Source organism: Acomys russatus, chromosome 21 (genome assembly GCF_903995435.1).
Source record: "Acomys russatus chromosome 21, mAcoRus1.1, whole genome shotgun sequence".
Classification (NCBI taxonomy): Eukaryota; Metazoa; Chordata; class Mammalia; order Rodentia; family Muridae; genus Acomys; species Acomys russatus.
In genome coordinates, this window is record NC_067157.1 from 25952650 (window position 1) to 25965805 (window position 13156).

General features: G+C 38.0%; 1 protein-coding gene across 1 annotated transcript; it reads left to right on the forward strand.

Moving 5' to 3' along the window:
• The first annotated feature begins 670 nt into the window (after positions 1-670).
• On the forward strand, positions 671-10708 carry C21H6orf58 (chromosome 21 C6orf58 homolog). The gene is made up of 6 exons (XM_051164582.1): positions 671-971; positions 2566-2652; positions 3913-4097; positions 5038-5138; positions 9078-9316; positions 10518-10708. Exons 1-6 carry the CDS (start codon positions 671-673, stop codon positions 10616-10618), a joined length of 1014 nt encoding a protein of 337 aa, XP_051020539.1. The 3' UTR covers positions 10619-10708.
• Positions 10709-13156: the final 2448 nt, after the last annotated feature.

The window sequence follows — 13156 nt, forward strand, 5'->3', positions numbered from 1 at the left end:
TATTACTATTATTATTATTATTATTATTATTATTATTATTATTATTATTAATGTCAAGGAATGCTAGAAATCCAGAAGCTTAGGTTATTAGAAAACATTCTGAGAAAATTGAATAGATACTGAAAATTAATTAGTAGCCTTTAAAATTTTAACAAGTTGGCTTTGCTTATTTGATTAGGATAATTGGATCTACTTTAACATTTTACTTGAGGCAGAAAGGGGTACTATAACCTGACCACATGTGTTTTGTGGTGCATCTCTGCACATTATTATAAATATCAGCATTTCCACATTCAATTATTCAGTATTTTCCATGAAATATTTTAATACATTTTTACGAGACATTGGTATTGTCATGCTATTGATAATATAATTTGTAATTACAATGTAGACTGGAAAAGTTCTAGAAGAATTTCTTCATTAACACATGGCATCAACCAATAGCTGACACGTTTTACTGGTGCTCAGGTTCTGATACAATGTACTTTTTGATGGAAAGGTGACAAAACTACATTATCTTTAATGCTAGTCACTAAGATAAACATTTCTTCTCCATCTGCTCTCTGCCTACAACTTGCTTATAAAGCATGAGATTAAAAAAAAAATCCTTGCTTCCTTCTTCCGTCTACAATAAAAGCGTGGACACATGCTTAGTCCTCAGGTGAACACCATGGCTGTCCTGACTTCCTGGGTCTGGTTACTGGCTGGCTGCCTTTCTGCAGCTGTAGCAGAAGACTCTAATGTCTCTGCTCTATATCCTCCTCTCTGGGAAGAGAGCCCTGAACAGATAAGTGATTACAGGTTGGAGGATGGCAAGCACATAATGGACCCTTGGGTGATCACTGACAGAATGGGGATGTACAGAATCTTACTGAAACAGACGGCCCCGTATTTTGCAAGCTATGCTCCAGAAAACGAACAAAACATTTTGTGGGGATTGCCCTTGCAGTTTGGCTGGCAGTACACAACGGGTAAGAAAGGCTCTTGTTCTCCTGTGTGCCAATATCATCGTGACAGGTTAGGAAAATGGGGTTCTCCGTCTCTTACACTGCTGTCTAGTTTTATGTTACTTTGACACAGGCTGAACTCATCTGAGAAGAGAGACCCTCATGTGAGATAATGCTTTCAGAAGATCACCCTGTAGGTCATTTTCTTAGTTAGTGGTTGATATGAACAGGCCCAGCTCACTGTGGATGTTGCCATTCCTGGGCTGGTGGTCCTGGATTCTATAAGGAAGCAGACTGAGCAAGCAATGAGGAGCAAGCCAATAAGCAGCACTCCTCCATGGCCTTGACATCAGCTCCTGCCTCGGGGTTCTAGACCAATTTGAGCCCCCGTCTTGCCTTTCCTCAATAGACTGTGATTCAGCATAAGTGAGCTAAACCCTTTCTTCTCCAAGTTGCTTTTGATTATGGTGTTTCATCACCCCAATAGTAAACTTAATTAAGATGCCCATATGTCTCTTTGAAAACTGACTCTTTTTGTTTACTTTTTAATCTCCTCATAATCATTGTTTCTTCTATTCCTATTTGTCCTCATCCATAAATCCTTCCCCTGTAGGTTGAAGGTTTCTACCAGATACTTCAATGACACGTAGGCATAGAGACCAACCATAGGGACACACCCTCTATCTAATGTGTTGAGTATTTCCAGAATAGTTACTATATCACTGCTAACTACGCAGTGTCTCTTGTCGCTACGAACAGACAGATGAGTATTCATTAGAAGCTGGGGGCGATGTCAGATTACATTGACCTTCCTGAGAGTCCTAATTGGAATTGCCTCACCATAAGCATGAAATTACAAGATAACAGTTTCCTGCTAATGGTGACCTGTGCCAATGGTTGCTTCTTCTTGGAAACCAAGCTCTTTCCAGTGTATGTGCATAGAAGATTTTGGTGGCAACATATTCATCTCTGAATAGATAACTTCTTCTGGCTGACAGAAGAAATGCATGAAAAGTTTGGCACCTGGTGCCCAACCTACAGTGCTTACTCATTTTTCAAGCTAGTAAGAAAATGGAGGGGAAGAGGAGAAGGGAGAAGGATGGTGATGTCAGTTTTGGAGAAAAGGAAAGATTATTTTCTAGTGTTCTGGTGTGGATGTAATGAGGAGTCAACATGTAAAACACTTCTGCTAACTTCTCTTAACTCATGTAGACGTCTCATGTATACTGAACATTGTTATCTCCACATTACAGGATGGTGCAAATTGAGGCACATGTGCCCACGCAATTTAGGAGATGTAGACCAGAGGTTTGCTTTGACTCTTAGCCCATCTTTGTTTCTGTGACTGACTGTTGCTCTCATGATTTTATTAGGATCTAGAGAAGGCAGTAAAATGTGTGAAGTTATATAACTAAAACTATCTATAGCCTATAAGTCAAACATTTGATGTGGCCGAATAATACTAAATAATGCGACTGAGAAATAAAAAATTTAAAAATAACAGTAAGTAAAATATAAATAATTTGGAAAATTTTGTACCTATAAATTGAATGCATGCATTTAGCAATTTTAAATGTGCATGATAAACAAATACAACTGTGCCTTCTCTGTCCCCCAGGTAGATTAGCTGATCCCACTGGAATGACAGACTGTGGCTATGAAGCTGGAGACACTCTATGTGTCTCTGTGGACAGCTGGTGGGCCGGTAAGGTCATTTCAATGACAAAATCTTACCTTTACTTCAAAGACTACATTTAACCTCCATCTTAGAGACAGAGACTTCAAGAGGAATCTATTTCATCGTACGTCAGTGGCATTAGTGACATGTGGCAGAGCTGGCCAAACAAATGGAATACGGTGATTTTAAAGGATGTATTCAGTCCTTTCACTGAAAGAATGAATTAAGGAACTGCAAAGGCCTCTAGGGACCAACACTGTCAGTGGCATAACAGGTTCCCAAGGGAACATGGAATCTTTGAAAAGTGAGACCAAGATAGTAACCCGTTCCTGTTTCGCGCAGAACAAATGTTCTAAGTGCTGAAACTTCTAAGCATGCTAGAGTAGTATTAAACTTTGTCTGGTCAATTTATAGCTAAGGCTTTAGATATATATACAATACTAAATCCAGTTTGAATGTATTTTCCAATTCTTTCATGGTGTGTTTTGGTTTGAAATGAATTTACTTAAAATTTATTAGAATAATTTGACAATGATTATAAATGAAATTGCATTAAAATTTACTTTCTTGGAGTGACTCATAAATAGTATTGAACATTGGGTGGTTCTCTCATGCTAATTTGAGTCATTCTTCTCAAAATTCATTAACAGACGGGTGGACAGTTCTAGAATTACAATTGAGTCTGATTGGCTTGGTGATATGGAGAGTTAAGCATCAGTATAGGCCACTTACTCAACTAAATTGAAATGCTTAAATGTGCTGGACTTGCTTTTCCATACCTGGAAAGTTTGAAGCCCCAAGAAAGCCTGTCGAGCTGCCAGTCAAAAGCTTTTGCTGTAGAGAAATAGGATAAAAGAACTTAGTGATATTTTGTATTAAAAAGTAGACTAAGTTGTAAAACATAAAATATGCATTTTCCATATTTATACTTATGCTTGATTATTTTAGAAAAGTTTAAGATCAACAATGCAGTCTCATTGAGAATTTCTGTGCCATTCTGTGAACAATTTGATAGTTCTTATCTCCTTATTTATTTAATGCTTTGAAATAGGATTGTTATCCAATGCATTAAAACCACTTTTCTTAAAAATATTATAATATGGCACTTCAGTGTGTATATATACTCAGGATTATAGGACTATTAAAATATAAATTGATTTTTCTCAATAATTTTTAGTTGATAATTTTGGGATCTGTGAATTTTCCTTTATGCCTTATGCTTCCTCGAAACGTGTTCTGTTATTTGTTGCTGGCTGTGGGGGGCTAACCCGCTTTTTGTTCTGACAGATGTAAATTATTATCTGAGTGTGTTACCTTTCCTCGCTGCTGTTGATTCTGGGATACTGGGCATACCATCAGACCAAATCAGCATCTTGCCACCACTCAAGGATCAGATGATGTTTTGTTATACTGTTTCTGGCTGCCAATCCGCCTTCCCCGAAGCAATGGGCAGATGGAGTGCCTTTTTTCAGGTGCTTTGTTTGACTTTTATATCACACTCCTCAGACATGCCAAAAGAATGCTTTTGGTCAAAACTTTTTGTTAAAGATTGTTTATTTATGTGCTGTATGCTTTACTTAACATTTAAATGTAAATCGTAAGTAGACGTTTTTTACTCATAAGTGATGTAGAAATAGAGTGAGTGCCAGAGAAAAACCATTGTTCTCATACAGCACTGAAACAAAATGTATCTGTTCTCAATGCAAGCAAAACAAACAAACAAACAAACAAAAAACCAAAAAAAACCCCACAAATGGTAAGTATGGAAGCCATTTTAATAGAGAATAAATAGGCAAGTGAGTAACTCAGACAGGAGGCCATTTGTGAAATAATGTGAGAATTGGGGTTATAGGCTTGTTTTAAATTAATCTCTCAAATAATTGCAACTGAATTAATAACCACTCACATGTAGGAAGGGCTAAACAATAAGTTGTTCTGAACTATCCACTTTATGCCCAAACTAAAACGCATTCATCAAGCACAGAAGAAGGTGAAAGTTAGTGATACCCATATCTATATCTACACCCATATCCATATCTATCTATCCTCTATCTATCTGTCTCTCTATCTATCTCTCTATTGCTAATCCGTTGCTTTATATATAATTTAATTTAACTTTCAAACCTTTTCTTATCACTTTGAAGCTTTCACGAGAATTTTAATAATGCTGACAGAAAAAATGAAAATAGTTCTGTCGAGTATAAAACACAGACACTCTGCAGATACTTGAAACCCATTTCAACTAGATGATATGGTTAGCTGAAAAGTAGTAGATACTTTTTCCCATTGCTGTTAAGCACTGAGGGTGCGGCATGTAGTAACAGCATTCTCCTTGGCCCAATGCTGACTATCTGAGTCTGGTAGGATTTAAGGGAGAGTTGCCCACATAACACTCTTTCCTTTATGTTTTAGTACATGCAGTCACCTTCTAGTGACTTTGATGGCCTCTTGGAATACTTATGGGCTGCCCATACATCATCCTTGGAGTATCCCACCAGAGCCTTTGTGGACAGGTAAGACATATTCCTTGTCTCTGTTTTCCTTTGAGTTTTCCATTCCTTTAATAAAAAAACAAGGCCAAAGACAAGTTGGGAAAGAAAGCCTTTGTTTCAGATTATAAATTATAGTACACCATCAAGGAAAGCCAGGCAAGAATCTCAGGACAGGAGCCAGAGCAGAGACTGTGGGAGAACACTGATTAGCTGCTTCTCTTCGTTTTGTTTACCTAACTTTATTGTATAGCTGAAAGCTACCTGCTTAGGGATTGTAGTGCTTACAGTGGGTTGGGTCCACAAGCATCAATTGGCAATCACCAAAGAACTTCACAGGCCAATCTTATGTACACAATTTCTGAATTGAAATTCCCACTCTCCTCCAGGTTTGGGTAAAGTAGACTAAAGCTAGCAAGCATAGCCTTATTCATCTTGTCATTTTCTTTTAGGACAATTATAATTTTTAATCTTAGTAATAAAAACAATTGTGGTCACTGGTAATTATGATGGTAAAGGACAAAATTATAATATATATTTTTGGGGAGGTAGAAAATGTATCTGAGAAATAGCTGGGAAAATAGCTCAATTGGCAAATTCCTTCTATACAAACATGAAGACACAAATGTGATTCCTAGAACTCATGTAAAAAAAAAAAAGCCAAGCATCATGGTATATATTTGTCATATTCATGCTGGGTATGTAAAAAATTAGTGGATCCCTGGTATTCACTGGCTAGCCTAGCCTTCATGGTGAGTGCAAGCTATTGGGAAACCCCCTTTCAAAGGAAAAACAAAGGTGGACCACATGCATGCACACTCCTGACACAGGCGCACACACACACACACACACACACACACACACACACACACACACACAAACACACACAGATGTACTCATGGACACACATAGAGTCTGAGAAAAGGGGATGAAATTACCTTGTGAATAGTGGTGGTCAAGTTGCAATATTTGTTATTTTCTTTTCCACATTTCCAGAATTTTTAAATTTGTATAAAGATAAATTGACAATCAACATACATTGTTGCAGCCATACATTAAATAAAATAATAACTGAGTACTCTTTAATAAGAAGAATAAAATAATAACTGAGTACTCTTTAATATAAAGAATAGTAAAAGAAACCATTAAATTTGTCAATGTAATAAATTTCAATTTTATTCCATTTTATTGGTACTGAGTCTGGGTCTTGTCTGTTCAGTTTGTCACTTAATATCTTACAACTAGTGGACAGAAAGCCTAAATTTCACATCATGACCCCCCAGCTCATCCCTTTCCCCTGCAGGCTCTTCTGCCTCTAGTGCACAGGGCTTACAAACTGGGTTTAAACGATCACTTCTACTTAAGAGTTTTCTCATATTTATAAAAGTTATATTGATCCTACAAATATGCTCGAACTGCTACAATATATAGATAAATGTAAATGAATGGATCAGAATATAAACTGTGGGCTCACTTCCTTTAATGAGGAGATTCATGTCTTTTGGAGATACTAATCATTGATGCAGCCACTAAACTGAGCAAAAAGCTTAGTATTGGAGTGCTATCTAACATATTGGATGCCTTTTATAATCTCTGTAAAATTAGCTTTAAATGAGCCTTACACCTAAATGTTAAATATCAAGGGCAGAACGTGTGGAAGATAATAGAGAAATGAGGGCTTTCTGAGTTTGGCATCCTACATGCAAGCCCCTGTTGCAAAATGCTTTGCGCAGATGCAGCCCCCATAGTGCAAAGCCCATCGCCAAGGAGTCCAAGGAGTGACTAGGACTAAAAGGGACCTTACAGATGATCTCATCTGGTCCCTACTCACCACCACGCCCCAGGACAGACTCACCGTATCAGCTCCCACTGCTCAGCCCCCTGTTCTTCCTCTTGGTGGGTAGTGTTGAGGCTTCTGGGCTTGCCAGAACTCAGATCACACCACGCGGCAGCAGAGCTCATAGCACATGGCTGGAATTCCGGCGGCCTTAGGCTTGCTACCAGCACGCTGATGGAGGCAGGAGACTCCCAGCTGCAAGGGCCAGCCTCCAGGCACAGAGACAGCTTATCAGTTTTCCCTGCCTCAATTCAGCTGCCTTTTTTTTTTTTCCCCTCTGAAAATATTTAAAACAAATTAGGACTCATGGCCAGCAGATGAAGTGTGGCCTTTTTTTTTTTTCTCAGAATACAAAATATAAAACAACATTCAAACAATTAAACAAGTTTACAGACATAGAAAGAAAAATTGACAACACGGTGGCCGTGAGGCAGACAAACAGTCAGATGGGCAAGACAAAATGACTGTCTGCTGACTTCGACAACATATGGCTGAACAGATTCCAGGTGTTCCTCAAAGGGAACCAGGGAGGCATCGGACGTCTCCGGACCTCCTCTGACCTTTAGGAGATTTGCAGCATCCAGCTCTTCTCTTTTGGGTCTCAGATTGGTACCACAGAGCAGTTCAGAGCAGGCTTGTAGGCTTACAGGTGGGGATCCCCAAACACAGGTTACAGGTGTGAGTACTCCACTTCCGGGCCAATGCACGCACCCAATGTTGGGCTTGGGGTGCGAGCTGAGAAAATTCACTTCAGACAAAGAAGCTTAAAATGAACGCTTTATTTTCTGAGCTTAAGGAGGCAGCCAGTTCAGGGATCCGAACCGCGTCCTTGAGGAGAAGTTGTGTTGCATATTTAAAGGGTGAAAACCACAATTAGCCCATACAGGGGTAGGATGGTGGAACAGGGTGGCCAGCTCTGACTCAAATTATTTTGCTAAGAAGCAGTTCTAGCTAACCTTGAAAGTTTGCCTGGCAGTTGGGGGCAGCTGAACTTATGGTTGGGGAATTTTTGCTGATTAATAAGGCTATAGAATATGCTGATCATAAACATAGCTTACGGCCAACCTGACCTTGTATAGAGACTCTTTTACATCGGCAGTGAGCTGAGATGATGGGGCTGGTGGGCCTGAAATAAAAAATATCTATAATTATGCTACCCAAAAGGAGCATGCCTCAACAAGAGAATAATAATCTCTCAGTCCCCAGTTCAAAAGTGAAGTCAAGACCGGGTTGCTGCAAGCCTCAAAGTCAGTTGCTACTGTTCTCTTTTTTATTTGAGAGGACAAAGACACTTGTGTTTAGATCAAGTCAAGGCTTACCTTAGGAACTGAATCCGTAGTCTCACCTTGTAGTCTACGAACTATGGTACAATTGACATGTAATAAAGCCCCCAGATTTGGATATTGAATCAGTAAAATGAACACTGGCAACTGTAAGCACTTGTTGGATCACCATCTAAGACAAAGTCTGTGGCATTTCAGCCACCCTCTCTAGATACTTCTTACGTCTCTTTAGAGTCAATTTTCCTCCCCTTAAAAATGTCTTTCCTTTTAAAAAATGTAAATCATATACCAGTTGAAGTTCTTAGGTTAGAGAGATAACTTTTGGGACATTCGTATCCGAAGTCAAGGTTAACCAATGCTTGCAAGCAGGATGCATTGTTTTCGTTCTTCCTTTGTTTAGTTCATGTGTTAAATTAATTAGTTAATTGGCAACTGAAAAAGACCCTGACCTCCTGATCCTTCTGCTTTCTATCCCAACTGTGAATTGCAATCACGTGTCACTAGACCTTGTTCACATTTGTGGTTGCACAGCCTGCGTTTGTTTTTAAACTATGTTCTTAGTTTATTCCATGATTTTAAAGCACAGTGTGCCTAAGGCATGACATGAATGGAAAGTGGAATATTAAAAAGAGGCGGCTAATTGAATAACCCTCCATAGATTTACATTTTATTCCGGTAGCTACACAATTCCTGAAAAACAAGTCAAACTCACAGCATTATCACATTTTCTTTCAAAGTAATGTTTGGATTTCATTTCTTGGTAGAGGATGATTTCTGCAAAGTGAGCTTTAAATTCTGAGGAAATAAATCATAACTGATTTCTTTGTTCTACTTGCCTTGTAGATATGCCTATTATTCTGACCAAGAAGCGAATTTTGAGAAAAACTGGGCTATCGCTGTAGACTACATAGCTGCGACCCGTCTTCCCACAACCCTGAGCAGAGTACATAGCTTTCAGAACGGTCTGCCCCCACGTGTGCTTGTTGATACTGACATAGCCCCTTATATTGCTGACTTCACTCCTCTTCAGAACAAAGTCCTGGTGTTGCTCAATGTTCTTGGTAACATTCATCATTTTACAGGTAAAAATTCTAAAAGTACTGGGAGAAAAATCACAACTACATAGATTGGATGAGTACATAAATGAACTTAAGTAGAAATATCTTCACAACAGCATGCATTAAAAATGTGGGAGTTCCTGTGGATATATTTTGCATTTTCTTAGCAGTAATTACTCTTGATAGATGCTGAGACCATTGAGCAACCACATTTTTGCTAATAATGACATGTCCCTTCATCTGGGTACCACACTGAACTTTGACATCTGTAATATGAAGTAAAATATATAACATAAACGCCCATGCTCACACACAGTTATTATTCCACCCATGAAAACTTTTGGGTTTTTCAATCCCTTCTATTTTACTCTTAAGTCTAAAGAAGACAAATGAATTTCAAGAGAAAATTTGCCATCACGAATGAAATCTCTGATCACTAGACTCATGAGATCCTTTCACTCCAATACTACTAATCAAGGAAGAAGACCTGTGCTTCATAAAGGCAAAGTCAGAGTGAAAAACAGGCTTCATTAGCTGTTTAAAAATCACAGTGACATCCTCATGTTACGCTTGTGTTCTAGGACCCTGAGATAAACATACACACTATTATTATTTTTAAAGGGAAATTATTTGAGTCCCTAAATTATAAATTAAACAAATTAGATAAGAGTGAATTATATTCAAATTTGTGGAAAACTTTTTCTATTAGAATATCATATCCACCAAGCACACTAGTGTTCCAGTGAAACCCATGAAATGTCTCTTTCTACATCAGCCTTGGTTGTAGCATAATACTGTCAGTCAGCAGGTGGTTCTTCACACAGTGAAGATAGACTAGCCTTAAGTTGGTAGGTAATATTTGGGAGATTTATACTAGAATTATCTCACTTTCTCATAAACATGCTATGCTTTATTAAGTGAACTTATTATGGTTATGGAAATTGTTGCCACAAGCTATGACTGACAATTTAAGAGCAGTTTGTGTATATTTTTCTTCATCATTTATGACTGCACTACTTAGAAAATGTGACATAAAACTTTCAGGTCAGGTATTGCAAAGTAATAATACTATCAGTGAATCAAATTTACTTTGTGAACTGGTGATTTTGATAGAAAGCGAATGAAATAAATCATCTGACCAATGGTTATTGCCTAAGGGACATAAGAAATATTTTCAGGAGGAGTTGACATGCTCTCATTTTTTTTTTTAAAAAATCTTTTCTAGGATCATTATTCTTGACTGCGTGGGAATCTGCCATGAGTACAAAAGCTGCAAGGAAACTATTTCTAATATCATTTGAAAAGTTTCTGGAAACATCCTCATAAAACATAAAACTTTTAGCAAATAGTGGACAGCTGCCTTTAACTACAAGCAATGAAAAATAATGAATATGATCACAATTACATATGGCTATGATTTGGTTTTTTTTTTTTTTTTTTTTTTTTTTTGCTTGATGTTTGCTTTTCAGGATTTTTCCTCATGTACTTCTAGTATTGAATTTAAATAATTTCACACAGTGACTCTTGAATTTTAAATTTTTCAATACTGAATCTTAAGATATAAAGATACCGGTTAATGATAAACAAATAACAAAGAAATCATTAAACTGATATTAAGGTTGTGTGGCTGTTGTGATACCACTTTTTGCAATATGTTTTTATGAAATATAGAATATACCCTGATGATGTGTAGCCAAAACCCAGAACATTTTAAAATCAGATACTGATATCCAACTTAACTGTTTTGAGGCTATTATATGCTCAGCACTTAGAACTCGGCTTGTTTTTGGTTTGGGATGGGGAGAAGCTACAGAGGAGCTTGCCTGTTTCCTTCTACAGTCTCATCATCTATTGTCTAACATTCCAGCTTATATTAGAAAAGAAAAAAAAAAAGACATGGCTGGACAGATAGCTCTGTGATCAAGGGTATGCATTGCTTTTGCAAAAGATTTGAGCTCAGTTCCCTGCACCACTTGGAAATGTGGCTGCAGTCTTGCAGTGATCACAGATGACATCCTTCCACTGAAGGAACCAAAGGGATCAAGGCTGGGAACTCAGATCCAAGCCCAGCAGGGAGGCCCAGACCCAGTGCTGAGAATTTTTGGTACCACAAACAAGCCTTGTGGTGAACACGGTGACTAACCCACATAAGAGAATCCATGCCTGATAAGATCAGAAGCCCAGAAAGGAGGGACCAGAAGCTGGGAAACAGTAAAGGGAGGCACGGCAAGAACGCAAGTAATAGGGAAAACACCTCGTACTTAAAGGGAAGGCCCAGTTGGGGTTGGGGTTGAGTGGCTACATAGAAGATTCCATCCCCCAGGTCACAGCAATCTGTATTGGCTTACCTCTCATCTCAAGCACCGGGGCTTTCATACTACAGATTTTGAATGATAAAGGTCCATTCCGGCTTCAAGAGAGATTGCACCAAGTCTCTGAGGTCCAGGAAGTTCTTGGTATACCAACATAGTATTTAAGTAGTAGATAAAAAGGAGACCAAAGAGACACATTTATTGCAGTTAGACATAACTAGAATACAGTCCATCATTGCAGGGCAGGTCCAATCCAATCATGGGTGATTTTATGAGAACAGAGGCTTGTTATTTTTTGAAGGCTTCTATGTAAACTTGTAATGTGGATGCCATGTTTATTAGTTAACATGACCCTTTTAAGGAAAAATTTACAACTCTGGTCCTATGGCCCACTACAACATACTCAAATTCTTATAGATTTAAAACTATTATAATAGTATAACATGTTGGGTATAAGATCTTAATTGAAATGATCCTCTTTAATTGAGTATCATTCACTAGAAAAAAGAAACATATGCATTTGTTTCATGACATTGTTTTGAATGTTGAAACATCAAAGAAAGACAAATAAACTTTAAAAAAAAGTCACTTGACCAAAGTGGATCATAAATTAGTTTTAAATACGACAAATTTAGTAAGACATATCCAAAAGCTGCTCTTACCTGAGATCGTATTCTGCTTCTTATCCTGTCCCATGTGAGGAGCCATCTGCCAAAATAGGCCTTTGTTGAACCTGCCAAGCCATTTGGTGAGGAAGAGATTTTATTTTTCTCCTTGAAGATAACTGTGGCCCTAACATAGGCGAGAGAGATATACAGAACCAAGTAAAATGTAAACATATTTTTTTAGGAAAACCTTCATAAATTAAAAAAAAAAAAAATAGAACTTAAAACAGATTTAATGGATACTCAAGTTGCCAAATGCCTCGTTCCAGAGAAACAGAGGCCAAACGAACACCAAAGACACACTGGTGTGACTGTAAGATAAAATCAAGCGTCTCGGTTTCAATCTGTCAAGGAATCTGAAATTCTTTCATTACTATGGATTTTGCTTTACGTTTGACATTTTCCAGTCCTAACCATTTCCCATGAAAGAAACAGGATTGAATTTAACAACAAGATGTAGTAACCGTAGGCTAATAACTGTTAGCTAGCTAGATAATTAGTACCTGGCTTGGATGTCGCTGGAAAAGGACACCGCACATGATCAGAAGTTAGTACAGCTTAGAACTCAAACTCTACTGCTCTGGTTGATAGCTGAACATGGGATTGTCCAGGGGGAAAGTATGGTGTTCTTACCTATCTGAAGGTCACGATGAGGTGTAATTGCTAGAGGCTTTTTCTTAAATAACAAAGACATCCCAGTGTCTCCTCTCAAAGTGTCAGATCAGATGCACATCCTCAGTGGATTCACAAAGATGAGGGAGCTGAGGCAAGTTCCATGGTCCTGAGTTAGAAAATAAAAATTCTCTGAAAGGAAGGAAATTTTTAATAGTCAAAGTTGTGATGTGTATCAGTCCTAAAAGAATCAGGTGATGCCAAGAGCCTAGAGA